At 46.7% G+C, this 27,788-nt stretch overlaps 1 protein-coding gene across 2 annotated transcripts in view; it reads left to right on the plus strand.

Annotated features, from left to right (window-relative positions):
* Positions 1–27,788, plus strand: part of LSAMP (limbic system associated membrane protein) — a gene marked incomplete at its 3' end in the record, with an annotated part of 316,434 nt that overhangs the window by 265,154 nt on the left and 23,492 nt on the right. For both annotated transcript variants that reach the window (XM_082013989.1, XM_082013990.1), the window contains exons 4-6: positions 21,704–21,838; positions 25,587–25,707; positions 27,503–27,651. In XM_082013989.1, the coding sequence (XP_081870115.1) occupies positions 21,704–21,838; positions 25,587–25,707; positions 27,503–27,651 (405 nt within the window). The remainder of the gene's footprint in view (positions 1–21,703; positions 21,839–25,586; positions 25,708–27,502; positions 27,652–27,788) is intronic.

The following is a 27,788-nucleotide window of genomic DNA, read 5'->3' on the forward strand; positions in this document are numbered from 1 at the left end:
TTACGAAGGGGTAACCTTCATAACTACTGTACCTTGTTTGGTTAAAGAAGGCATTTACGGAGACCTGTGGCCTGAAGGATCAAGCCCTCGGGAAACCTTCTGGGGAGGAGGCTGTGAGATGTTTCGGACACCGGTACAGTTCTGCTGTGCAGCGTCGCTTCGGAGCACGAGGGTCTGCCGGCTGCTGTAGCCCGCGGGCACGCAGGGAGCTTCCCGTCCTAATAAAGGGGCGGATTTATCGAACGCTCATTTTAGGCCAATGATTCCGGACAGTTAAATGGTTAAATCATTGGACTGCCTCAAGCTACAACTATAACTGCAAGTTGTAGTACTGCATTTCCCCACTGCTGGGTTTCTAGCAAGGGCATACTGCTGTTCTGTGGGACTGCTCTCTCTTTAGTCCTCAGGTCATGGTACCATGCGTAGAAATTCAGACTTGCTTTGCTTCTGTTTGAATTATCTGGCATACCTACAGCTTAGATCACCTGTACTCACGTTACACAAGGGTTTGGGTTTCTTTCCGGTTTAGGCGTTTTTTTGCAATTTGTGCTTTTTTCAGATGCTGGAGATACACGTGGGCTATCATTCCTTTACAGGCACTGGTCAGTCAAGTCATTGGCTGGTTAACAAAACCTGCTGCTGCTTTGCCTGTTTTAATGCCTCTGACGAAGCCAGAGTGCTGTTCTGATTCAGTTCTGGCTCAGAAAGCTGGAGCGTGACCCATAGATGCTTCCTTAGCGAGGTTAACGTTGGCGCTTCTGTTTCTATTTAAGATGAGTAGGTGGGTCACAGCCTGCCCCGCTCTTTGAGGATCACTTGCCAGGTGTGGCCCAGGTCTGTCTGGATCCACGGTACTGCAGCATAGTGGGGCTGTGGTCTGAGATCTCCGGTGGCTGCTTAGTATCTGGGCTAATGCAGCAGCAATTTTTCACCATCAGTTGCTGTCACAGAATGTAAGTGTAAGAGCACGGTCTTTTGGGCTGACCTGGGCAGCGCCCTGCAGTCCTGTCGGCAGCAGTGGCTGGTAATTAGCTCAGGAAGGCTGGGAAGCGGGACTCCATCTTTCTCGCTGAATATCAAACAGCACACAAAAACAGCCGTTCGCAGCCGCAATGAAGATTTGCTCCTATCAGTAAAAATCCAGCATGTTTTATCTGACCGTAGGTCAGGTGTTCGTTTGGATTAACAAACAAAAGGGATGCCAGATGCAAGGAGGAGAGTAACTGTGTTTCAATCAAAAGGACTCTTATTTTTTCTTTTCCCTCTGAAAACTCCAGTGGCAGCGTTTCAAGACGCTTAGGCTATGTTTCAGTGAAAATGGCTGCCAACTTTTCCTTTGCTGTACAGTGGCCAACTCTAACGGAGGATCTGGTATGTGATTAGGCTTCTTAAGTGCCAGGTGGGGGAGTGCATCCACTTATGGAGTTATTGTTAAAATGAGGAGCTTTTGGGACTTCTCTGCAGGAACTCTGGGTTGTTGGAAGCATTCCATCTGATCTCTCAAAAATGCTTACTTATAGCCTGGAAAACCACAGTCTTTACTGCTGCCTTTTGGATTTACTAGAGCCTTGAGCAAGCCATTGGCTTCGCTTTGAGCATGTACTGGTTTAAATACACCCATGCAGAACAAAGGGAAAGACGTGTCCGGGACATATTCATTTCCATTCTGACTGACTTAAAGTGAAGGGTGCCTGCAAGCATCTGCAGGACTTGTTACTGCTCAGTGGTCAAGAGCTTGTCAGAAATGTTGGGCTGATTATCTGCTATGTGAACTGTGTGGTTTATAATTGATCTCTTTACTCCTGCTTTAGCAGAGGACAATCTTACTTGTTATGCTTCAAACAAGTACAATTCAGAGTGCATAGATCTTCACACTGGGACCTAAGACCCAGCTCTGTTCCCTTCAGAATAATTGGTAAAAATTCCTCAAAATTGTTTTCTGGGAAGATGGAATCTCGGTTTGGATGCCTACATGTAGGACTGTCAGTGGCACGGTTTTAGATACTCTGTATTACCCAAGGGATTCCTGAAAGAACGTTAACATTTGATCGATGCAAAAATGTCCCAGAAGCCAGCAGAAGAAAGGCAAGTGCCCATGTGGGTATGTGCATGGGTATCGCTGACCTGGTTTGGGAGAGCAAGGACTGCTGCAGGGCAGGAGGGAGGACACTGACAGAGCTGGAGGCCTCTGGGATTTGCCCACGGTAGTGGTGTTTGTACCTGATATGGTATAAAGCTTGTCTTTTCCAACTACCAAATGAATCAACATTGTAGATTAGGGAATAAAAACGTAAGTATCACAGAGATTGGAGGGAGGTGGGAAGGACTGTTATGCTGGTTTGTTTATCAAGAAACAAAACTTTACTGGGACACAAAACGAAACTACAAGCATGTTATCCTACTGTCTTTCCAGCTCCAGCACCAGCTCTTTGCTTTTCCAGGTGAGGAATTATTGTGTTAATACTTGCAGAAGGAGGGAAGAAACGAGTCCAAATGCCCCTGTTTGAAACGTCCTATCAGTGCATAAAATATGTCTGCGGATTTGAGAATTACGCTGACTTCACAACAGTAAATTTCAGATAAATAATTTATCTCCTGCAAACACATTTCTGTGCTCTTACACATCCATTTGTTTCTGGAAAGCAGCGGGGGCGAGGGGGAGGCAGAAGCGATTGGTGCTCGCTGGGGAACTTTCCGTGGAGCCGCCTGTAGCTCGGGTGTTGCTGGCCGCTGGAGGTACGGTTTTGTTCTCTCGGCCACCAGCTCCCACATCATAAATAAAGCCATTTTGGAAACAAGAGGCACCTTGAGATAAAACTGGCATTCCTCACAATATTGGCAGATCAAGCCAGCAACTGTTGATTTTAAATGTTTAATGAGCAATATGTTGCTGATTCTGGTAATAATGTTTTGTTTGCCTAACCTTTCTCGGTGTGCTCCCTTCTGCTGTATTGCTGGCAAGTTTCCAGGAGAGGAGGAAAGGGAAGGGAAAAAAAAACCAAACCCGCCAGGAAGGGTGAAGCAGGGCAGAGAGAAGAGGAAAATTGAATGACTTGACTTAAGGAGAAGGGGCATAAAAGGCAGGGGTAGAACTTAATTAAAAGGAAGAGAGAGCAGCAGGATATTGATGCTGCTGTCAAAGTATTAAACTGGGGATTGCAGAGAGAGACAACTTTTCCCTGCAGAGATATACTTATTCATACGGAGGGAATTGGAAAAGAAAGGCTGGATACTAGGAGGAGATGGACAGGAACTGCTGTGTGGAGGTGAACCCCGAACCAGGGAGTCTCCTGAGACAGTTCAGTCAGCTGGTTAAAAGTGAATTGAAAGAGAAGCAGCATCACACAAATCAGTAGGATGCTGAGCTACTTCCATGTCAGGCTCATATAATGCTCACTCTAAAGACTGTCTCCAGTATGCTGTGTTTTTTCCAACTTGTTTTTGTTCAACCTCAAAACTCTGAGTGGTTCAGCATAAGCCTGTTTGACACTGGCTTGCGGCCTGGCTATAGAGAGGCTTATGAGCACTTGTAGGTATCTCAGGATACAAACGAGGCTTCCTTGACCAGTGGAGGTAGGCTCACGCAATGGAAACTAGAAAAAGGCTGCTTTCATAGTACTAAATAGCAGCTGCTTTTGCAGCTGTTCTCGTCCTAGCCTAGATCCTCCCTCTACTGGTGTGAGTACTGACCATCGCTTGCTGGAGAAGACCGAGCTCTTGCTTAATTTATACCATGAGTCTTGTGCCAGGGAAAGCACAAGACTGAGAATACTGGAAGATGAAGTCATTTGTCTTCCGAATAGAGAGGTTTTGGGCAGCAGGGTCAAATGCTTCCAACCCCTATGCCTTGGACCCTCCTCAGCAAGAGTAATCCAGAGAGTTATTGTGCAAAAACTGTGGAAGATTTTTGTAATGTGTTGATTGGGCTCTTGAGTGAGACCAGGCATTTTCTCATCTTTTACTCATTACCTGTTTGGCTGATGTTTAAATCAATGACTGCATGCCAAACACTCACTGCCCTGTTAGGAAGCCTCTTGTTCTTTTACATAATGGCTTATTTATTGCTTCCGTTGTATGTATGGCACAGTATATATTGTCCAAAAGGGAGATATAGATACTAGGTCATACTTGGTGAAGGAGGATTTTTCTCTTTTTAATGAGGAAGATAACAGGTTTGCAATGCTTGTTATACTTTCATTTCCAGGCTGCTGCATACAAATTGTATTATATAAAGTTGACCACACGCAAATATACATATAGAAAAGTGGTTTTTGAGACATTGTGAGATAGAATCGGAAAGCAACAGGACACAGAGGACATGTCTAAGAGCTGCCTTGCCAGAAAAAGGGTGGTGGTCTACCCAGGCCAGGTCTTTCCTCCAGCAATGAGAGAGGTTTAAGAAGAAGATAGTGTCCTTTATTTATATAACTGCTTGATGTATTGTTTTTCCTTCACAGGTAACCTATAACCTCCTTAAGGTACTTGCTTACTTGTTAGCAAGTGAGAGTGAAACATGGATATATGTTCCACACTAAATTTTTCATTTTTAAGAGCAGATATGAATGGGATTGCTGGATTGACCACCTCTTTCTACTTTCTGCTCCGCTTTTTACACCACCATGATATCTTCTGTTGTCTTCTTGCCTTCTTGATAAATGTCCTAAGCATCAAAGCTTTTATAAGCAAAAGATTTTTAATTAGCCTTGAGCTTTCCACCAGGGTCTTCAAGTACAAATAGATATAGGCCCTTATCAGTTCAAATCGAATACATCTTCAGTGGGTCATCTTCAAGGAAATTTCCAGCAGCCCAGCTGAATAAGTGAAGTTCTTTGCTGCCAACACCTCGCAGTGATGTCTCTTTAGCTGTAGCACACTCCCATCAGCTGTAGGGTGTTTTTTTTATTTCTTCTTTCCCTGCCTCCCCTCTGGTTCAATTCCCTACAGCTTTGAAGTAGAAGAATGAAGTATTTTCCAGCCGTGTGGTGTGATATGGCATCATGTCTCTTGGAGCAATTGCCACATGTGTTTGCCATGTAACAGACAACTATAAAAGAAAAGCAGAGCTGCAAGTATAAGAACTCTTCTCCTAGATGTTTCTCCAATACCCTATTCCTCCATGAATGTTTTTTTGTCATTGCAATAGCTCAACTGAGTTACAGCCAGGTTTTGGCCTTTTAGATAGATATATATGAGTGGAAGGAGAAAAGGGTTGGAAGATAAAAAGGATAATAATAGGCAAAGAGGAGGAGGGAGAGAGGGTAAGAGGAAGAAGTGAAAAGGCAAAAAGAGGTATGTGAACTGAAGATGGGAAGAAAAGGGTGAAAAACTGGAAGTAAGGGTTGATGAGCCAAAAAGCAGGAGAGATGATTCAGACCTCTGGGATGGCAAGGGCTGAGGCTTGTGAGCTCTTCTTGGCAGGGTAGAGCCGTGCAGAATGCAGTATAATCTCTGTCAGGGCCCTTCAGTTTAGGGGTATATAAATGGAGTGGGGTTTATTGCAAATTGTGGTTAATAATTTTCTCAAAGGGGAAAGCTACTGTATTCTCTTTGAAATACAATTTCTTGTCTCATAAATTGAAACAGCTGCGACTGTTCCCTCTGCGCACAATTTTTTTTTAATCTTTTGCCTTTTTTGCTGGGTGTATGCCTGTGATTTTGCTTAATGATTTTTCCCTGCAGAAGGGACCCAGAATGTGGTGCTGTATACAGGTTTGTGATCAGTGTCTTTGCACAAGCACAAGAAAAATGCCTTAGGCATTTTCTGCTTTTAGAGAGGAACAAGTGTTAGGCTATTAGTCTGAATCTAACTTAGACTGCATTTCTCCTGAGAAAACTCAGTAGGAATTTCAGCAACCTCATTCCCTAGAAGGACTCTTGCGTAAGCTGATACTTAATCTGTCATCTAGACTCCAGTCTTGGAACTGGAGAGGCTTCTAGCACCCCCATAGTTACCACATAGAAAGCAGAGAAGAGAATATAGGTGAGCATCTCAACAGTCTATGTTCCCCAGCTCTTAAGGCATCCCGTCACAGGGCTGGTGATGGGCACCACAGTGCAGGTGGGGAGAGGTGTTCCTGCCTGGAAAGGGAAGGAAGACCATCTCCATCCTTATGACTCTAAGCAGTGCTAGATACTCTCTGCCAGCATCAACCCATCTCTGTCTCTCTGAGGGCTCCCAAATGTCTATTCTTTCTTTTTCCTAATTGAAAGAGCCAAGCTTGCCTTTGGGCTAGTGCAGAAATCAACCATTTTGTGGATGACTGAGTGTACAGAAACACAGATGGGTGGTCAAACCTTCCTGCCTTCAACTCACTATCTGCTCCAAGGTGGTCAAATCCCTGAATCAATAAGCAAGTGATATATGAGTTAACATAGCGTGCTGGCAGGAGCAGCACACACAAGTGTCCTGAGGAGGTTCAAATTCAGAGGGTTATATGTCATCTTCAGCCAATTTCTGTTTGGAAAGAGCTCATGAAGGCTTTCGGGTTAAGTGAAGAAATACCTGAATAGATACCTCAGTTTCTTATTTCTCCAGCTCCCTCCTATTATTCACTCCAAGTGCCTCCAGCTGGAAGAGGAGAGGGATGTAGAGAAAGATAGGATTTTTCAGATCTGAGTGGAGAGCTCTTCCCCCGCATAGTGGACCTCAGCCTTCCCATTGTATATGACAGATGAGAGCCTCTTTGGGCACGCTGCATCTTCAGGAGATGACAGAGCAGCAAGGCCATTTCTCATGTTGCGTTAGGAGCAGACACATAGTCTCCAGCAGGTTGGGCTTCATCTCCATACCCTCTTGCAGCAGCTTCCTCACAGGTTGCGGGCGCCCTCCCATGCATGTATCAGGCGACCCAGCTCCACTGCGTGACAAGCTGATAGAGCTGGGAGATGTGAGGAGCCTTTGCCCACCAGAACAGATTTGCAAGTGAGGGCACTGAAACATCAAATGATCCCAAGTGACAAGTGACTGAAGAGGCTCGCTGTTTCTTTCCTCCCTGAGCCTCCTGGCAGCGACACTGGCCTCCATGCAAACCAGGGCTTGTTCACAGCAAGAGCCTAGGGGAAGAAAAGGAAAAGAAATGCACAGGAGCTCCTCTGGAGCTGCGTGGAAAGTCCTGGAGATTATCTTCTAGATTTCCTGCAGTGCTGGGATTGTTTGGGAGTTGGAACTATGGCTTCTTCCTTGTCTTTTTGATCCATGAATCACAGACTGTTTCATAACATGGAGCATTTTATTAACGGAGATCTTCTAGAGGAATTCTCGGTATTTGAGAAGGTAGCAATGAGACCACTTGTTTGTCTATAAATGGGATGGTAGTTAATGGTGTGTTTTATCTGCCTTTAATGAGATGGTGTAGGCAGAAAGTAAGGAGGAGGAGTCAGCACCAAATGTTCCCACTCTGTCCCCAAGCTCTCAGTCTTAAAGATCATGGGAACCTACTTCTCTTCCTATTTGTATGTCCCGTGTGTGTATACACACCACCTAAGTGTCTGAGACCTTCAGTGATACTGCCAATAACCTTGTATTGCCTGTGAGCAGTGAAATTGTTTCCCAGAGATCAATGTAGCTGTAATACATCTGAAAGGCTCAGGCCGCAGTTAGCCCTTTGTATGTTGCATTCCCAGCCAACACTATGTTCCCCACTGCTTTCCCATGGTGATTCACCTTGCTTGGAGCTCTGCTTGCTTGCTCTAACCTTCCACATCCCCTTGCTTTATTTTAATCAATCTTTCATCTATGCTCTGTGTCTCATTTCCTTATCTATTTCCTTTTCTGCCCTTCTCCTGAAGACTTGTGTCTCACAATCAATCTTCTTTATGCTATTTTTGTTGTTGTTGTCTTGCTAGTTCTTCCCCTATTCTCCATTCTCCTTCCTTCTCTCTTCTTCCTGCTCCTTCCTACTTGTTGCATCCCCCTGTATACGCAAGCTCATACTGCCTGAAAATTATCTCAGGACCTTCTGCTCCTGAAGCAGTGAAAAAAATACAGTCTGCAGGTGGATTTGCCATTTTAATGTAGTTAACATTCCTCCCCTTCTTCAACTGTTCTGCAATTGCAGACTGCTGAAATTAGTGGCATAAAATCCCACCAGGATATTGACATAACCTATAAGCCAGGAAGTTGTTTTAATCAAACACAGCATCCCATTTGGAATGCCAGACTTAGAAATACAAGGACAGCAGTTTTGAGAGCAGCTGAGAAATAAGTAAATAAGTGTTTGGGGAGAGGGGCTTTGAAAACCTTTTTTTTAATATATTATTTCAATACCTTATGGTCAGAAGTTGCAGGATTTTTTTTCCACTGAGTCCTCGCCTACACGGAGCTCTCAGATGGAATATTGGTATTGGAGAGGTGATAAAAAGGAATTCGATTGGATGTCTGGATTATTAAAGGAGGGCTGTTATCCACTACAGGTGTCTGAGGACCTCAATCCAGGGGGCATGGATGATTACTCTGGATGAATTCCTGGTCCTTGTAGGCCAGGTGGGAGGGCACGATTGTCATGTTTCTCCCCCACCCCCAGTAAAATTTAGAGCAGCCTTGGATGAGCTGCTCATAAAAATGTCTGCTATGTTGCATGGAAAGCAGTGAACCAAAGAAAGAATAGAAGATACCCAAAACTATTTGTCAGTCTCTAACTCACGAACTCCACCTCTCCGTTTCCCTCCATCCGCTCTTGGGTTTCTAAAGAGACAATCTTTGTCAACCTGTGACTGGCATCCACAGATCAGCAGGGCGAGGGCAAAGTATTGACGAGCCATTGCAGATGCTTCCAGTAGCAAAGCTGATAAAGAAGAGAAGGTGCTGCAGTAAAGGAGAGGTGACTGGATGCTATGTCCTGTGGTGCCAGTCAATATGCCTGCTGTCAATACAGTCCAGTGTTGCAGCACTCTCATCTGCCAGGACAGAGAGAAGTGGCCCATTCGCAACCTTGGTTGGTGCGTACGGCAGCGTGAACCCCACATAAAGCATGCAGTTTGTACGTTATGGTGATGAGAGACAAGAGGAGATTTCTGTCCCCAGCTGGTGATCAGTTTATTCGCTGAAGTATGAGGATTGATAGCACTTGTCACTAGTAGCCCCAGCTAATATAGCCGCAGATGCTACATTTAATCATATAAAATATATGGCGCAATTGCAGAACAAGGGCCTCTGGCCTGCACCACTGGAAAAGCAAGCAGAGCAGATTCCTAAAGGGCTGGTGGAGAATTGCAATTGTCCTGCACCCTTGTGACCGCAAAAAGGAGGCTGTGTCCTGCTTCTGCGTGGCACTCTGTGTAGGGGCATGAGTTCGTGCGCATGCACGAGTCTAATTTGCTGAGTGCACGAGAGAACAAAATGAAAGGATTTTGTGCATGAGATCAAGAGTATGTGTGAGAGAAAGTAGAACTCCACTGCATATAGAAGAAAGGTGGGGAGTGGTTGGGGCAGGAGGATGTGCCCAGTCCCTTTTGTGTGTCTTTCATAACACCATATTCCTGACAACTGTGTCTTACCTGCAGCCAAAAGGAGAGTCAGAGCACTTGAGAAGATGTGGTGCTGCCCAGCAGCACAGCTTCATAAAGCGGGGAGCAGCTTCCGTGCAACTAAGACCAGAGCGCTTCAACAAGGTGTTTGTAGTGCAAGGAAGACAAGTTAGGAAAATAAAACAAGGGACGGTCTGGAGTTTCTCACGGCCCGCATCATCAAATGGCAGCCTCGCTTCCCTTCTGCTTTCCAGGAGTGTTTGAAACCAGCCATTAGAGGGTTTCAGCCATTAATGAGGGCCGTTCTCTTGTCCCACATGCCAAAAGGTGCCTTGTGGCAGGCAAGCATGGGGCTGCATGGATGCAGGCACCATGCAACACTTGGGACAGCGGAGGCAAATGATCCTCTGAACTGCAGTCCTCCGAAAAAGAGAGGAGACGGAGGAGCACCCGCTCCCATATGATGTGCAGCTCGCCCGCTTGTGAGATTGCGGGCACACCCTTGCGCCCGGCCTCTCGCCCGCTCTCCCTGTCTGCCAGCCTTCCCCTGTGCACATCCTCACATTAGTGCTCCGTCAGGCTCCCAGTCCCACGCCTGCGCCTCCACGGCCATTCTTTCCAAAGCCCATACGCGGGCACAGGGGCGTGCAGTCTAGTTCCCGCGCACTCTTTCTCCTCTCGCATCCCCACGAGCTGTTGCGCTGCTCTCCTCACGATGCCTGGCAGCTCTTGCCCACATTCCCGGCTGGTACTCGCCCCTGCTCACCACGCTCTCACGTGCTCCGTTGCCAAATAGCCAGCCCTGTAACCCAGCTGTTATTAGTTTGGTCCAGTCATGTGTGTGTCCTGTCAGACACACATCTGCAGTCCAGTGGCCCAGAACAAGACCAGTACGTATCGGGTTAAAAATTAATATGCCGGGAACATCACTCTTCTCTAAGCTCACACCCTGATAATACAGACCCCAAGGGGAAGAGTTTGCAGTGCAAAGACAGCTGGTTTGTGGCTTTTACTGACGCAGGGCATCGGGGAGGAAAGTCCAGCCCAGCACCTAGCCCTTCAAATGAAGTGACTTGTCAAGTATGCAACTGTGGCGGAGATCTGAGAAGCAGTAAATTTAGCAGCACTCACTTCCACTGACAGCCTGTCATGTGCTTGAAACATAAATAGTGGTGGAGACAAATCACTGCTGTTTTCCTATTAAGCTTTAGCCCACTGGCCTCATAGTTTGCCAGCAGCGTTTCTACCTGGCCTGCCGGCGTGCCTCGTCTCAGGGACGGATGTGCCTCCCAGTTGCAGGCTCTGGGAGAGTCAGGACGGGAATTATCATGCTGTTATTTCCTCAGGTGTCCTTGGTGTCTGGGTACTTGCTCACCAGCTGACGGATTTCTCACTCAGTCAATGTGCTGCTGGCACCTCCTCCCTCCATCCAAGGTCAAGGGAACATGGACCCTTTCCCTAGAGGGCTCATAGTTTTCACCTCTGCCCCTGGTTTCTTCTATGTAGCCTGGCAAGGTCATGCTGATGGAGTAAATGTGGCACTGATTTGAATAAGGGAGTAGAGGTGAAGTTTTCCAGTGCACCTGAGTGACTTGCAAGCACAAATGCTATTGAAAGCCACCGGGTCTTGTCCTGTTAGAGCATTTAGTGGCTTTTGGAAACCCTGCTTTCAAGCATTAATTATTATATAACCATTTAATAAAACATGCCATCAGAAGCTCACATTAATCTTTACAGAGGTGAGACATCCTTTAGTGCTCTAAATTGAGGAACCAGGAGCAAATGGACTCAGCACATTTCCCCTTCTTCCCTCTCTCTTATCGGTTTTGATTCCTCTTCCCCTCTCTTCTCAAGAAAGATGAAATTACGCCGGTGATTAAGGTGGCCTGCTCTGTGTTGGTTTAATTAGAACAACTGCTGTTTCAGTTACAGTAAAACTCTCACTGGTGCACAGTTGCAAAGGCACTCTAATGAAGCCCCTGCCTCTTCAAGGAGCTTTGAGGAAAGGAGCCAATGAGACCTCAACATAAAATGGATGGCTTTTCATGCTTTCTCAGGTCTTTGGGCTGACTCTGACCCCTATAGGAGCAAGGGGCTCATGTCAGAACATGACGTTTCTCTCCCCCGAGGAGACAAATGCGTTTGGGGAGGGAGGAGGGCTGGGGAAGGGTGAGCTAAGTGGGTTCCTGTCCGTGACGGTAACAGGTGGATACAGAGAGGTGAAGCCCAGTGAGACACTTTTGATCAACATGGTTGGCCATGCAGCATTAACAGTTGTTGGATGTTTTCTGTAAGTGTCATGACATGAAAGAATATTAGGGAATTGGGACAAAGGCAATGAAGTATCTTTTTGGTTTGTCCTCAGACCTTCTCCTAAACTTATGGGGTAACCTGGAAGAAGTCAGAAAGGAGTTGGTTTGAAAATGTTTCTTTTACTCATCGTTTTCTGCCTTCTCCCTTTCTGGTGAACTTCCTCCTTTTCCCATATCCCTGGTGGAGAGACCCTGCCTCACAGCCGTGATTTGCTGCAATCGTGCTGATGACCAACAGCTGCACTTGCAATGGAAAGGGTTGCAGCTGGGAGCCAAAAGAGCTCAAAATCAGGGTCTGTATTTCCTCTCTGCTTGCTTCCCCTGTAGGACTGTACAAGCTGCAATATTAGTCACTGAGCAAATGCCTTCCTCCTCCTTTGCAGTCAGTGCCTTGCAAGTTCAAGAGAGAGAGAGAGAGAGAGAGAGACTCCTTATTCTTTGGAAAGCAAAGGAGTGGCTAACAGCATAGGAATTAAATATCCTGGACTGAAGCAATCATTTATCTGGACCACTCTCACTATGAATCAACAGCAGATACCTCAGATGATAATATCACAGGAGCCAGCCCAATTGATCAAAAGTCCCTGCAGCGTGTGAGCCCAGACAGTATCTTCCTAGCACACCCTACCCTGCTCAAAACCTCTGTGATCCTTGCCTTGATACGTGGCAATGCTTCATGCCTGCTCAATCCTAAATCCAGCCATTTAGCCGCATCTCCTGATCCCTTGTGCTCTGTGGAGAACATCCCCTTTACTCCTTCCACCAGGAGCAGATATGGGGGATGGTGTCAGGCAGTCACCGTGCTGGATCTAATTGAGAAACATTGCAGCAAGGAGAGTGGTCAACAGAAAAGCAAACAAAACGATTTTTCAAGGAGCTAATCCACCTATACAAATATTGGCGCCAGGCATCACAACACACTGACATGTTTTTGAAAGGGTAAATCTTGCTGAGGGGTGGCTTAACTCTTTGACCTCATTTCCTCAGTTGAAAACTAGAGCTGTGTAAAAGATCAGTGGCAAGATCCAGGCTGATACGGAAATCCCAGTCTTTAGGTTTGAGTTGTGAACTCAGTGTTCAGAGTAGCCTCACTGAAAACAAGGATGAGCTACAGGAATTGCCATCTTGCAAAAGCCCAGGAGATTCAGGGGCTGTGTGATCTGGCCATGAAATGTTTGGCTGTGGCTTGAAGAGAAAGAGCCACAGCAATGTATAAGCTGTAAGGTAATGCTGCTTCCCATTTCAAGTATATTTGGGCCAGTCTGTAATTTCTCAAGCCTTCTTCCAAGTTTCAAACTGAAAAGGATGGAATTGTATGGGCTATGTTGAATCTTGAGGAGCAGAGGGTTTAATTTTTTGTAATTTTTAAGTTAGGTTGAAGTTCTTATGTCATCATCCCAAGAAAGTATGAGTGGACAAAAGACAGAAGGGAACAAACCCACTACATTTAAAAACAAGGAAACATTTTCATGGATGCCTATGAAAGCGAGCCACTTGATTCTTGCACAATAGTATATTGAGCATGACTTGCTCTATGGGAGACACAAGACTCTTGTAAGGGACAGAACAAGGATTTTTAAAGATGTCACCAAGCACAGACCAACCCTGTAGTTCCTAGATTGACAGACTGGCACAGTTGGTACCACTGAGCATCATCACATGAGGTTTCCCTAAGGTCTGGGACTGGCAGAAAAATTTGTGGAATTAAACTAGGAACTACAATACAGTCCATCCCTGCTCTCCGCTGTCAGGACAAAAATGGTATGGTTCAGTCAGGCTTCTTGTGGAACTTGCCCCAGATGGGACTCGTTGCTGTTGCTTTTTTCTTTGGCCTTGTATCTGTAAGGAAGAACTTGTCTTCAAATTGTATAATGGTGATAGCATGAATGCTCTGTCCAAAATGGGAGAACTTGCAAGGAAACGAGTACATGAGGCCAAATGAGAGCAAACCAGCTGACAGAGTCACTGGAGACTGTGATGGTTGAGTGCTTGCTGTTGTATTTTAATTGCCTTTCATAGGTTTCCATGACATGCAAGAAAACCCAGTCCCCTGCAACAGCTCTCGGCTTGCATTACCTTCCCGTGCTTAACACAGTGGGAAACAAACACCAGTTGATTTTTTTCCCCCCCTGCTGTTCCTCTTGCCAGGGGCAACCACTGGCCCATCCTCTTTTTGTAGGTGGTGGAGGAAGAAGGCGCAGCTCCCCGCAGAGCTGACCGCACTGCTGGGAGATGGGTATGCAGCCATCGACGTGTGCACATCAAATAACCCCTATGCCTGGACTGCGAGTCTTTGTCAGACCTCCTGTTTCTCAACCTCCTTTTTATTAGCTGCTCCAGCATGGTCCCCTCAGCCCTGAGGACTTACCAACTCCTGCCTTCTTAAGACACTCAAGGATCTGGTGTCATCTCGGTGATTTCTCTAGCTGACGATGCCTTCTACCTCATGTTGTAAAGTAACCTCCAAAAGACAGTGGGCAGAAATTTGGGGATGCAGAAACAGTACAGCTATTGGTTTGTTCATATTTATATGTCATTTTCTTGGCAGCAGAATTAGGGCTTGATGTTTGGAAGCACAGTCATGACAACTCACATTGCAGTATGCAACATTTAGGGAGTATAATATTGTAGCTGTGACATGAGATGACTTAATTTACCTCATGGTTCATAATTTACTTTACACATAGGCATCACAGCCAAGTTTTGTTCAAGAGCAATTCAGCTATCCAAAATATCCTGTTTGTGTTCGTTAAAAAAGCGTTAGCAAATTTCAGTAAGTAATTTTTGGGGAAAAAATGTATATTTAAAAGAAAACTAATTTTCTTTTACATGAAGTATTTTTTTTTAAATTATATCTCAAGTTGAGGCAGAACATAAGTCCTTCTTCTGGTACAGCAAAGAGCAGAAGAAAAACACTGGTCAAACAGAAAGTTTTGACCTGAAGCAGGGTTGGATTTTTTTGCGGGGAGTGGTTGCCGTTCTTTCTTATGTTCACATGTGGATTTGGAATGGAAAATCTAATTGGTTGCTGAGATGTAGTGGTGTATTGCACACCTGCTCCATGCCCACACTCAGGGTTGTGTGTGAGAGACTGTGATGACCTTTAGTGGTCATTTATGAATATGACTGATGAGGGAGTGGAAATTCAGAGATGGCAGCAGACTGTGGCTGCTGCAAGCACACAGCCCCACTGACATGCACCCACGGCTGGGATGCAAGCTGCGTCGGAGCTGTCAGCTCCGAAGCGGAGACATCCATGGCGGCGGGTGGTCCCAAGAGGTCTCTCCCGCTGGGTTTGGTCAGCGCTGTCCCTTGAGAGAGAGCAGAGACGTAGTTCAGTCTGGGGAGGCTGCTCTCAGCCTGGAAGGTTTTATTCGCATGCTAGACGCGTGGGGTATGGGGTGAAGTCCCCACAAGGATCGCAGGCTTTCTTAACCCCGGCCGTGCCAGCTGGTCCCTGTGCTGCCCCAGCCAGGGAGCTCCTCGGGCGCAGTCCTTGGCTCGGCAGGCATGGCAGCCAGCTTTGCACGTAAGGCGAAAACGCGATTGCTGATGAGCACGGTCCCGTGAACGCCAGGGAAAACCATGCCAGGGTGTTTCCTCCTGATCTGACTCATTCTCATGCATGAAGCCAGAGCCAGGCCAGAGCCCTCCCTGGCACTGCGCTAGTTTTTTGGTTTATGTGTAATAGCTACAGACCTAAGGGCATGGAAGGCATGAGGCCAACTTAAACAATAAATACCCTGCTGTGCCTTGCTGCTTAAACAGAGTAATTATTGTCTTACTACATGTGACCCCTCTGTTCCTGTCCCTCTGGCAGTTGTTATTTCATGGCTCCCTTTACACAAGGGATGTCTGTGCCTCTCTCCGTGCCGTACATCTCTCCGTTTGCCACTGTCTCGCCTCCCATCTTCCTCACTCTCTCTGTCTCAGTGCCATTCTCTTTGTCCGTAGCTGACTAATATTTTCTCTTTTTCTCAGTCACTGAAGAATCTCGCTTTGTTTGCATTTCTCTCTCCCAGCCAGTCCCTCTCTTCATTCCGCCTCTATTTTTTCTCCATCTATTTTTCTCTCAGTCTCAAGCTTTCCCCGTTTTCACCACTTCCATGCTACGCTAGATTTTCTGCTTTTCTTCCTTGCTGTAGCATTGTAGCACTAGCTGTCCCTTTGCTCATCCACCATCTGCTGCTCTCCACTGATCTCTTTGCTAAAAACAAGCCTCTTCAACTAAGGGACAGAAAAAAAATGCCAAGCTCATTGGAATCTGTGATGGCTGAGGAGACAGAGACTGATAATCGAAAACTTCAAAGTTTTGAATTAAAAAAAAAAAGAAAAAAATCCCAGCTGGAGGTAAAACAGAAAAAACTATGTCAAAGGCTCCCTTAGCTATTTTTGTCTTTCAGAAGCCTGTTCCTAGGGAACGTAGGGTGCAGAGGGAAGGAGGAAAGGTAGGTGAGCAAAACCTTAAACAGAGACTGCAGAGAGAACAAAAACGGCAGTTCAACATTGGAAGTTGCTACACACCAAAAAAAACTTCAAATGGCATTTATTGATTTGCAGTCTTTTTTATCCCCTTGCATTTTGTTTTAGGCAGAGGAGGGCCCAACACAGATGCGTAACCCCTTCTGCTCTCTCCTCTTCACAACTACAAAGAGGCTTGGAAGGAAAACAAACACAGAAGCAGGGTATCTGATCTCTTTCTCCACAAACCAAATGCAAACAGATAACTTCAGTGGGTCTGAACTTCAGTTTAGTTTAAGACCACAAACAGTATTAAAAAAAAAAAAAAGAAAACTCAAGTAATTTCTGCACAGTGAGAAGTCCAGGGTTGGATGCACGAACAGGAGAGGACAGAGCAAAATTTGGCTGCGACCTCTGCAGACCAGCTTCCCCTCTGGAAATGGGAGGAACTAGGGCACGAAGGGAAAGGCCTCTCTGGTAGGGCACGTGGCTGAAGACATTGCTGGTCCCTTGACTACCTGAAAGACCTGTCTGCACCCAGTACAAGTGAGGTTTCATCTGTGTGTGTGTCATTTCTAGAAAGGAACAGTTTAGCCTTTGAGGAAAGAGTGGATGGTGCGTGGCAGTGCAAGGGGACATGTGGGTGCAGGTGGGAAAGACCCACAAACGTGTGGGGAGGGTGTAAGTCTGCATGTCTGCACACCACATATATATAAAAATATATAAAATACAGAATATCTAAAATACAGAATATCTAAAACACAGAATATAATATGTATTTTATATATAGCGTATATATATAAAAGCATAGGCAGGTGTGCACGTCAACAGTGGGGTTGTACTGGGGGTACAAGCCCCTGGGGTTGTGCAAGGCTGTCTCCAAAGGGTGGGGGAAGAGGAGGGCTTCTTGCCAGCAGGCTAGCGTTGCCGAGCAGGTTTGCTGTTTGGGTTCATTATTTACTTTACTGGGTCCAGTTAGGAAGCCAGGGGACAGGAAATGTGACTGAGGCAAGCAGGCCTTCAAAGCCTTCCTCCTGCACACATCAAAGCTGTCTGCCGCAGATCCCTCTGCAAAAAGGGCTCTGCCAGCTCCGAGCAGCAGCAGGCGCCTGGCTCGCTCTGCTCGGGGTCGTTCCCTGTTGGTTTGATTGTCAAGCCTCCCAGGCTCGCACTCTCTATCTCCAGCCTCCAGAGCAGAACGCTCCTCTTTCTGATTTACTGGGACAGAGTTAAGGAGCTACAGCTTGGCAAGACGGCGTTTAATGGGGCTGCAGCAAGAAACCAAGCTAACTATGAACACGTGAAGGGCAAAAAACCTGCAGGGAAGAAGGTTGCCTGGAGTCATGGGAAAGGACGCTTTGGGATGAGAAGAGCTGCGCTGCATGAGGAGTTGTCCCCCCCTGGGAAACCTGGAAGGCCTCTCACTGGGAAGGGGTGGTACTGAACCAGACAAAAGACCAGGGGATAACCCTTGTCAGCGAGGAAGGTTTGGCAGTAAGGTCAGGATTTCGTCCCCGGATAACGTGCTCAAGGCAAACATCTTCTCTTAATGGGAATGGAGTGGCTCGCTTGCCAGGAGCTGGCAGCCCCTCTCTTCACCTAATAGAATATGTTCATTGTTATCGGTACCAAAGAGCATTGTCCAAGCCTTCTTCCTCCCCACTTTGATAAACTGCACAGTGGCAACCATCAGCTCCCTGCCAAAGCTGGCTCCTGCGCTGAAACATTTGTAAATTTGCTCAGAGTATAAAGCTCTGTTCCTGCTCCCCTGCCCCACTTTTGCCTTAGAGGTTAGAGTTAATACGACTCACCTAATCTGGCTGCCAAGGTGAATTAGTAAAAACATCTCTACAGCTCTGTGCAAGATATCACAACCTGACATTTTTCTAACACACTGTGATACATCTTTCCTCTCCCTGATCTGTACTATGACACCTCAATTTTATATAAATGCTTTTTGTTAGAAATGGTTAACCTACTCTTAGAGGGGACAGGGCTGCAAGCAAAAAGGTCCATCTTGCAAGTGAGAGTAGCTGAGTTCTTGTAGCAAAATGTTGATGCCCAGGGTTGAAACAGGTCACCAGTGCAGGGCCAAGAACAGTGCTACCACTATTTCAGCAAGAGACTGTCACAGAAACTTCCCCTGAAGTGTTATGCTCATATCTGTGTCCTGGAGCAGGGGAATGAAGAGCTGAATAGGCCTGTTGAGGTCTTTGGCATGCCCTTTAAAACAGAAGTCCTCCCTTTCACTTATTCTCAGAGACCTCCACTGGGCAAACCAGCAGCTCATCATGTCTTGGGAAGGGTTGTGCGTAGCTGTGAATGCTCTCCTGCTGGACATGGTACACGGTTTAGACTTTAAGTGCATGTACATTTGCAGGGGAGAAGCTGAAAAACATCTTCCCTTAGGAAAATATGTACCCTTTTAGGACACTTTGGAGCTCCATTGATGTGGTTCTCTGACAGACAGACTTAACAGCACTCTTAATGAGGGTGCCACTCCATTAGAGCTGGTTAAGTCACCCTCAACCCTCTTTTCATTACGGTGACAATCTTGTGACAAGGGCAAATTGCAGGAGAAGCAAGTCCCACTTGGAATGAACCATGTGTATAAACAAGGCAGAACTGCAGAGCAAATGATTTGCAAAGCAAAGGCAAATTACGTTTTAACCTTTTCTTTGTGAGTCTTTCCCTGATGTCTGATTAACTTTCCAGTCAACTGGCTGACCTACCAACTGGGAGTACTGCTGTGAAAGGAGGGGAGTGTTGGTTGTCAGCTCAAATTGGGGGTGGGATTTTCAAAGAGCATTATTAGCAGGTAGCAGTATGTGATAAGAAGATCTGGGAATTAAAAGACTTCCCAACCAAAAATGAATCATGCTATGGCAAAAACACAAACAACGTATTGGCTGTACAGACAGCAGCACAGTGCAGAAGCTGTGATGCAATTCTTCATCTGTGTTCAGCCATGGTAACACCTCATCTGAAATGCTGTGTTCGGTTTGGGGTATTGCACTTGTAGAAAAAGGTGAACTTGTCAGAGAGGTCTAAAAGGAAAGAACAAGAATGATCAAGGGTCTAAAAAAACCTCACCTACAGAGGAAGGCTAAAAGACCCTGGCAATGTTCAGCCGAAAAAAAAAAAAAAGATGACAACTGAGGGAGGAACAGAAGTGATTTAAAAGTTGATAAAAGGCTATTGCAGAGAAGGAGGGAATGATTTGTTCTTTTTGTCTTTTGTGGCTAAGACAAAAATAATAGCTTTAAATTGCAGCGAGGCAGACTCGGGTCAAACTTCAGGGAAACTGCTCCAGTGGTAAGGACAGCAAAGCAAGGGAACAGATCGTCTGGAGTGGCTGCAGAGCCTCTGCCGCTGGAGGGCAGAGGATGGCTGACTCCCTGACATGACCCATGCGTCCTGCCTTGGAGGAATGGGGAATGGGCGAGGTGGTGACTGGAGTCACCAGTTCCAGTACCATGACTCACTAACTCTGGTCCTGCATGAATTAAGATTCCCTAACATATTCATGTGATAAAAAGTACCTGTGAAAATTGTCCACTGACTCTCCATAGCATCAGCCCCAGTGCACAGCAGAGGATTGGGAGCCGTGTCCTGGAGCACTGGCTGGGCAGCAGGAGCCAACTGTGCCTCCCTACCTTGCCAAATACACCGCTGCCATGCGGTGAGGCCCTTCAGCAGGCTGCTGGGGATGCAAAAACCTGCATCAAAGCAGTTGTAAGTTTTAGACATAGCAATGAGATTTCTGCTCACCTGAACATCTGGTAGGAGCTGGAAAAGGGACTTCTGTCTAGCCCTGCTGAAAGAGAGGGGAAACCTTGTCTTTGCATGAGTTTAATAGGTACACTGCTGTTTTCATGCTGAGAGTCCATGACGAGGGGTGGTTTTCCCCTAGAATGGTTCTGAAAATTGCCTGGAAAAAAAAAATAAAAAAGGCAAAAATAATTGTGTAAGGGACAGAGTTCTGAGCAGATTTGGAAGCTGCTGAAGTCCGACCTCTGATGCAGCAGGGGAATGCGTGCAGCTGGCGTCGCCGGGGCGGGCGGCCAGCCTGACCTGGCCGCAGCAAGCCTGTGCCTGCGTGGTGGGGTTCATTGCAGGTGGCTCCACGGGAACCTTAGCTCCAGAGACAGGGCTTACCCACTGCTTTCACACAGTGCCGCAGAGCCAAGGACAACAGCCCTGTCCTCGCAGGCACTGTTTGAACTCCATCAAACGACTCTAAGCACTTCGGTGAAGTGGGCAGGGTTTCAGAAGTGCTCGGCTCCTTTCGAGCAGAAAATGTCTTCTGGGCAGAGAGTTGCTTTTGGAAAATGTGACCGCTCTCTGAGGAGCCTGAACGGGAGCCCTTGTAAGCTGACCTTTTTTTAAAAAAAAAAATATGGCTTTTACCCATTGAGGGTTGGAGGATGCTTTCTCTGTACGCAGGCATGCAACTGGGGCTTGTGGCTTTGCATGCTGCAGACCAGTGCTTGCAGCACTCTCAGAGGAGGGAAGCATCTCCTGACAGTGTGGTTCAGATTCTTTCCAGGAGGAGCCTTATTTTGGCTTCTGAAGGAATAGGGTAGATATACCAATCCTAATATTTCATGCTTCCCTGGCACCTTTCATCCAACGATTCTAATGTGTTTTACATGGGTTAACCTCACCGCCCTTCTCTGACCAGGAGGTGATGGGAGAGGGGGGCTATTAGCTGCAGTTCACAGAGGGAGAGCAAGGGAGTGACTCACCCAAGGTCATACAGTGAATTAAAAGCAAGGCCACAGACCTCCCCTGATTCCTGCCCCCGGCTGTAACCCTGACGCTCAACTCACTGCTTTCAAAACTGCGTTAGCGAGGCAGCAACGGTTTAAATATGTCATTTCGTATGTATGGGAGATCAGGGATTCGTGATGATTATTGGTCTCCGTGGATCAAATTACACTTTGTTTCTCTCTGTTTGGCCATGTTTAACGGTAGCTCGATCTGATCGATGGCACTTCAGGGTGGTAGTTGCTCTGAGAGACAGAAAGACATTTTTCACAGTTTTGCAGTGGAGAAAAGGGTGCTGACAATACGCCGCCACACCTGAGGACCCAGCTAGCCCTGAACCAGCCCATCAGCCACAGGCTGACTATCTTCCCCTGGTACTCAGCCGTCACACCAGTGAACTTACTCCCTTCTCATGTGGGGGAGATTTGCTTCTTGGCCTGGACAGCCTGTGAGATGCCAGGCTTTGGTACCGCTTGTATGCTTCCTTCCAGATTTTCAGAACCCAAGCTTTAAAAAAATAAAAAAAATGCTAGTACCTTGCTGACATGGCTTCTGAAATAACTTTAAAATTGCTCATGACTCTTGTTTATTTGCAGAATCCCTGTTGCGATTGTTCCTCCGTAGCAATTAAGGAGAATGCTTCCCAAATCTGAATGCCTAACAGAACCACCATCTGTATTCTTCTGTCCTACCAGGCAGAGAGTTTGAAGGCGAGGAAGAGTATCTGGAGATCCTAGGGATCACACGAGAGCAATCGGGCAAGTACGAATGCAAAGCTGCCAACGAGGTTGCTTCAGCAGACGTCAAGCAAGTCCGGGTCACTGTGAACTGTGAGTACATCACAACTGGAGCGGGTCAACAGGGAGAGGTTTGTCCACAGGCAGGGGTGACTTTAGGATAAATAGAGAAGCCTTTCTGGGTCTATATTATATGATCCGGAAAGGACAGGGGGCACTGAGGAAACTCTCTGCAATCAGACACTTACGGCCAAGTTTGTTCTTTAAACCTGGTAATACATAAGGAAAGAAAGAAAGAGAGAGAGAGGAGCTGTAAGTTGCCCTGTCTCTGCCCTCAGAAATGCTGTCGATGCCTTGTTTTCACTCATCGGTATTCGGGAGAACAGCAGCGTGAAGAGAAGCTTCAGCAAGGCAGCAGGGAGAGATAAGGGAGGGTTCAGCTGGCTCAGAGCAAACACACACCTGCACCCAGCCGTCTCCGCGGTGCCTGCCTGGGTACCACGGCCCGGGGGCCTGGGGGCCATGCGGTAAGGGCATGCCCAACGAGAGGCTGCAGCAACTTGACTTTTGTGCTGGTTTAAGGTCTGTAGTGTAAAACCCTCTCTAAGAGACCCACCGTGCACCAATGCAAAGGTGCTTGACCAAAGGAGATGGCAACCCACCTAAAAACACTTGGAAGCACAGTTAGCTGTGTGGCTTACATCCACACCCCACACCTGTAGGAGTCTTCAGCGGGTGTTGCTCTAGCGAGTGGGGCATGGATCCCATCTGCTTAGACAGATGTCCACTTCACTCTGCTGGTGTGCTTCTCTTGCGCTGACACAAAGATATTTCAGACTGCTGTTATTCTTATAAACCTCTCTGTGTCTGTGTCCACCCCCGTATTTGTGTGGCTCATATTTGGCACTGGAGTGATCTAAAGTGAATATCCCCATCTTCCTGCTCCGTTTCCTTGCTTGGAGGCTAGTACCTCTGCAGCAGGGATGGATGAATGGGAGGTACATCCATCCTCTCCTGACCTTCTTCAGTTTACACACCAGAATATAAACTTAAGCTGAAATCGGAGATGGTTACAGGCATGTTTCAGGGCGCAGTGGGTTAGGGTAGAGAGCTGACAGCAGCAAGTGTTTCAGCCCATCACAGTCTAATTTGCCACCACAGGTGGTTTTAGCACCTTTTAATACCATTCTTGCTCTTCTTCTCTTTGTTTTCCTTTGGGCCATCAAATCAGATCAACTTGTCTGTCTTGCTTAGAAGTCAAGGTTACAGGCTCCCTGCAGCATCTTCAGAATCCACACCGGTTTTTATCATTCCCTTAGAAATTGGGTGGCAGTGGTTTAATACTGGCTGCTTCACGGGCCTAATTTTACCATTAATGAGAAACTGTAGTAGCAGATTCTCTGCACTAAAACTGTTGAGGATTTTTTTCTGTCAAAAACAGCTGAGTTTATAAACTCGAGACATTCCATAAGAACCAATTAATATTTTCAAATATTTCTGTGAAACATAATTTCAACAATGTTTTTAACATGGCTGAAACAGATTGTTTGTATAAAGTCAGAATGTTTGCTTTTGACTTTGTTTCAACTCATAATAACTATGTTGCAGTAAGACCTTAAACATTTTTACTGTTGGAATATATGAAAATACAATGCGATACAGTATTGTGATATTATTACATGGCATAATTTGTAACATGAAACAAATCATAATTTCTTTCAGGACAGATCTTTTCTTTTGAAAGAAAGGGAAAAAATCTAAGTGGTCCTGAGGGCCACGCACAGGAAAAAAATCAGTCCTGTTTGCAGAACGAAAGCTAGGCAGTTGCATACATCTTTCCTTATCTTGCTTCCTTAAACTACACCGCAATCAGCAGAAAGTGGGAGAACTACAGTAAGTCTGAAAAATAGGACCTGCTCAACCTCAGGAGCTTCCTGGCCATCTCTTATCATCGGCTGAGCTGTGGAGCGCATAGCTTGGTAGCCGGGGCTGCAGGAGAGAGCATCCTCGCTTTGCTCTGGTCTCACACTACCACCTTCAGGCTTCCCGAGTAATATCCCTTGCACATCATAGAGGGAAACTGAGGCCTGGGGAAGAGTGGGGGGAAAACAGCTACAGGGAACCCACTCCTGGCTTCCCCGGCAGCAAACGGCTGAGCAGAGAGCGGCTGCTTTCTGGGAACAGCCGGCTGGTTTGCTCAGGCCACCGCCTGCCCCTCCTCCTGGGATTGCGCTGCGGCTGCCCTTCGCGGTGTCGGCTGAGGGATGGCCGTCTGGACTCTGTCCTTTAAAAAGCCGAGGAGGGTGGCTGAGGGACCGCTCAGAGCACGGGGCTGGGCTCCCTGGCAGCAGCCCGGGGAGCACACGCCTGCCGGCGGGATTCAGTGAAACAGAGAAGGTTTGTCTCGCTGCAGGCAGCAAGAAGATACACTGCTCGAACCAAAAAATCAAAGAAGGATGCTTAAAAAATCACCTTCACTATCCTTTTATTATCCCTCCTCCTTTCCAAATTAAAATATTTACGTGAACCTACAGCCTTTGGATGTAGGATCCTATTTATGTACACTTATTAATATTTATGATGTTAGAGGGCACACTGCAATATCCCTAAAGCCCTGCATAAAATCCCAGTTAAGGTCAGGAAAGGGATCACATTGAGATGGCTAATGTGTTCACAAACAAACTTCTTTCCATACAGAATTATCTTTTTCTTTGACTGACACAATCCATTTTGATTCTTTTTTTGGCCTTTCAGTGCTGGGGCAGATACAGACGGCGGAGCTGTACTCTGTTAAGAGTGTGCTTTATGCTAACTTGAGTCTCAGCAAAGTAGCTGTCTCAGTCGCAGCCTCGTAATCTCAGGGTATGCAAGTATTAGTGACGAGAGACAAGGCACTTATTCCCTGATCCCTCTCAGCAGCCAGGTGGAAATAATTCTGCCTTTTAACATGTAAAGCTTGTCACTTAACATTTTGAACATGGGGCTGGAATTGAAGATACCGGTGCCTACCCTATCCAGCACCCAACCAGCACTGAGACTGAGCTCCAGCAGAGCACACCGGTATGTTTCCCAAGTTTTGTTTGCCCATGGCACAACTCTCAGGCTTCAAAGTAAGCAAAGGTGGGAGCACCGTGCTGGGCTGAGGGCAAGCTTCACTCAGAGCCATCACGAGCAAACCCTCTTGGAGGCTGTGACAAAGCACGAAGTCCAGGAAAGTTTGGGCAGGATTTATAGCCTTAGACACCTAAGGGAAGTGTCTCAGTAAGTGGTCCGGCTCTCAAAGTTGCACCCACAGCTCCTGCTAAAGCTCTTTGCTTTTAAGCCATGAATGTGTTTCTGTCTCATACATGTTGCTTCAGTCCTTTCCTTTCTTATTATAGTTTTGACATTGGACACAGAGGTTGTATGGAAAATAATTTTCATGCTAGTGTTAAATTCCTACTTTATTCCTTTTACTTTTGCTGTCTTCCTTTACCCTTGATGAAGTCCTTCTCTCATCTTCTTCTCTCTGAGGAGCCCATGTGAACTAGAGATTCACAGGTAAATATTCATAAATTACAGAAGTCCATCGTTAACCTGTGTATGCCTATCCATTTATGACAGAACTTTGTTCAGTGTTGCTGAAGAGAAGCATGTGTAAGAAGCACTAATGCAGTGTATTAGGGAGAGTTCAAAGAGCAGGTATTCTCCAGATGAGCAGGGGGGACCATGTGCCACAGCAAACAGCAGCCATGGGCCTCCACCAGCCCGAATGGTTTGCATGAGGAAGCCAGCCCTGACAGTTGCACTGTTTCGTTTCACCTGTAAGTCTGTGAAGTGACCACATTTTTCCTTCCTGCAGACCCTCCCACCATCACAGAGTCCAAGAGCAATGAAGCGGCCACAGGACGACAAGCCTTACTCCGGTGTGAGGCATCAGCAGTGCCCACACCTGATTTTGAGTGGTACAGAGATGATACCAGGTAAGACCTTTAGCTCACCTCTTCCCTCCTCTCCTTTTCAGTCCAGTCAATAGAGGATCCTTAGAGAATCACCTATCATCTTCTCCAACTCTTCTCCTGAAATGAATTACTCTTCACAAACCATGTAAGTCATGATGGTCCCATCAGACTCGGCAGAGACAGCACGGTCAGGGCTGGAGGAGGCAATGCCTCTCTACAGTGGGGATGCTGAAGGCAGTGCAGAGGAGGGAGCTCTTGCCTTTAAGTCAGTTACAGGCCAATACACAATTAAGACATCAATAGTGCTTTCTTCCTGATAATGTTCATGCATTAAATAGCCCATGATTCAGACCAAAAAATAGGCAGTGTTAGTCTCCAAGTAGGTAATGCCACTCTGGGTGCCTTCATCTAGGGGAAGCAGCTGCTGAGGTGTAAGATTCCCCCATCTGTGTGACCAGAGCCACCCAGATTTGCATATGAAAGAAAATGAGAAAAAGGATCTGTCCCTTATACCTGAGCATTTACCTGGCATTAAGAAGGTTGTGTTATTATCCTAGTTTTTAGGACAAACGAGGAATTCATTCACCACTTCCCAGCGGCAGGCGGGTGTTCAGCCATCTCCAGTGAAGCAGGGCTCCATCATGCATAATGGTTTCTTGGGAAGACAAATGCCGTAACTCCAAATGTCCCCCCACCCCTTTCTTCTTCCTCATCCTAGCTTTATATGCCGAGCATGATGTCATATGGTGTGGAATATCCCTTTGGCCAGACGGGGCAGCTGTCCTGGCTGTGCCCCCTCCCAGCTTCCCGTGCACCCCCAGCCCTCTCACTGGCAGGCCAGCATGAAAAGCTGGACGGTCCGTGACTGCTTATCAACAACCCAAAATATCAGTACATTATCAACGTTTTCTCATCCCAAATCCAAAACATAGCCCCATACTAGCTTCTGTGAAGAAAATTAACTCTATCCCAGCTGAAACCAGGACACTGACCCATATGCGCAAGCTCAGGGGTGACTCAGCTTTGGTATATGCACATACTGGAACACATGAATTGGTTTGTTTCACTAAAACCCTTTTGTTCAAGCATGGACTAGGCTTCAGCTGGCCATGGTGTGTTCATTTCCAGGTGTTAGTCAGTGCTGGGTAAAGGCTTCCTCCCCTTCCCTTGGCTGTTCTTGCTTCTCCACTGCTTTACCAGTGGCATTTCACCCCACTGCGCTCCTTCTTATGGAGGTTATGGAGCAGATCATCTTGAGTGCCATCACGCAGCACATAGAGGACAACCAGGTGATCAGGCCTACTCAGCATGGGTTTATAAAAGTCAGGTCCTGCTTGACTAACCTGATCTCCTTCTATGACAAGATGACCCGCTTAGTGGTTGAGAGAAAGGCTGCAGATGTTGTCTGCCTAGACTTTAGTAAAGCCTTTGACACCATTTCCCACAGCATTCTCCTGGAGAAACTGGCGGCTCATGGCTTGGATGGGTGCTGGGTAAAAAACTAGCTGGATGGCCAGTGCTTAGGGACATAGTTCAGTGGTGGACTTGGCAGTGTTAGGTTAACGGTTGGACACTATGATCTTAAAGGTCTTTTCCAACCTAAATGATTCTATGATTCTATTCTTCCTTTCACTCCCTCCTCCTGCTTTCCATCAATGCTGCCTTTGGTCTCTTTCTTCTCACGTCTCCTTCCTGCCTCCCTCCATCCTCACCTGCCAGCTGGGCTGAATGGCTGGTTCACTGCCTGCCGGGCAGTGATTTCCTTCCCGATACACAGCTGCCATTGCACTACACACCTCTTCTCTTGTCTTCCCAGGATAAACAGTGCCAATGGTCTGGAGATAAAGAGCACGGGGAGCCAGTCTCTGCTGATGGTGGCCAACGTCACTGAGGAACACTATGGGAACTACACCTGCGTGGCTGCCAACAAGCTGGGAGTCACAAATGCCAGCCTATACCTTTACAGTAAGTATGGGAGAGGGTGAAGGGAGGTCCAGATCGCACTTGCAAAGACCAGGCTGTGTAGGGAGCACACGGTGACCAAAACTCATGAAGGCATCTGCTTGCCACCCCCACCCTCCCAAACCTCCAGCCATGAACTG

Source organism: Phaethon aethereus (assembly GCF_964289735.1).
Source record: "Phaethon aethereus genome assembly, chromosome: 1".
Classification (NCBI taxonomy): domain Eukaryota; kingdom Metazoa; phylum Chordata; class Aves; order Phaethontiformes; family Phaethontidae; genus Phaethon; species Phaethon aethereus.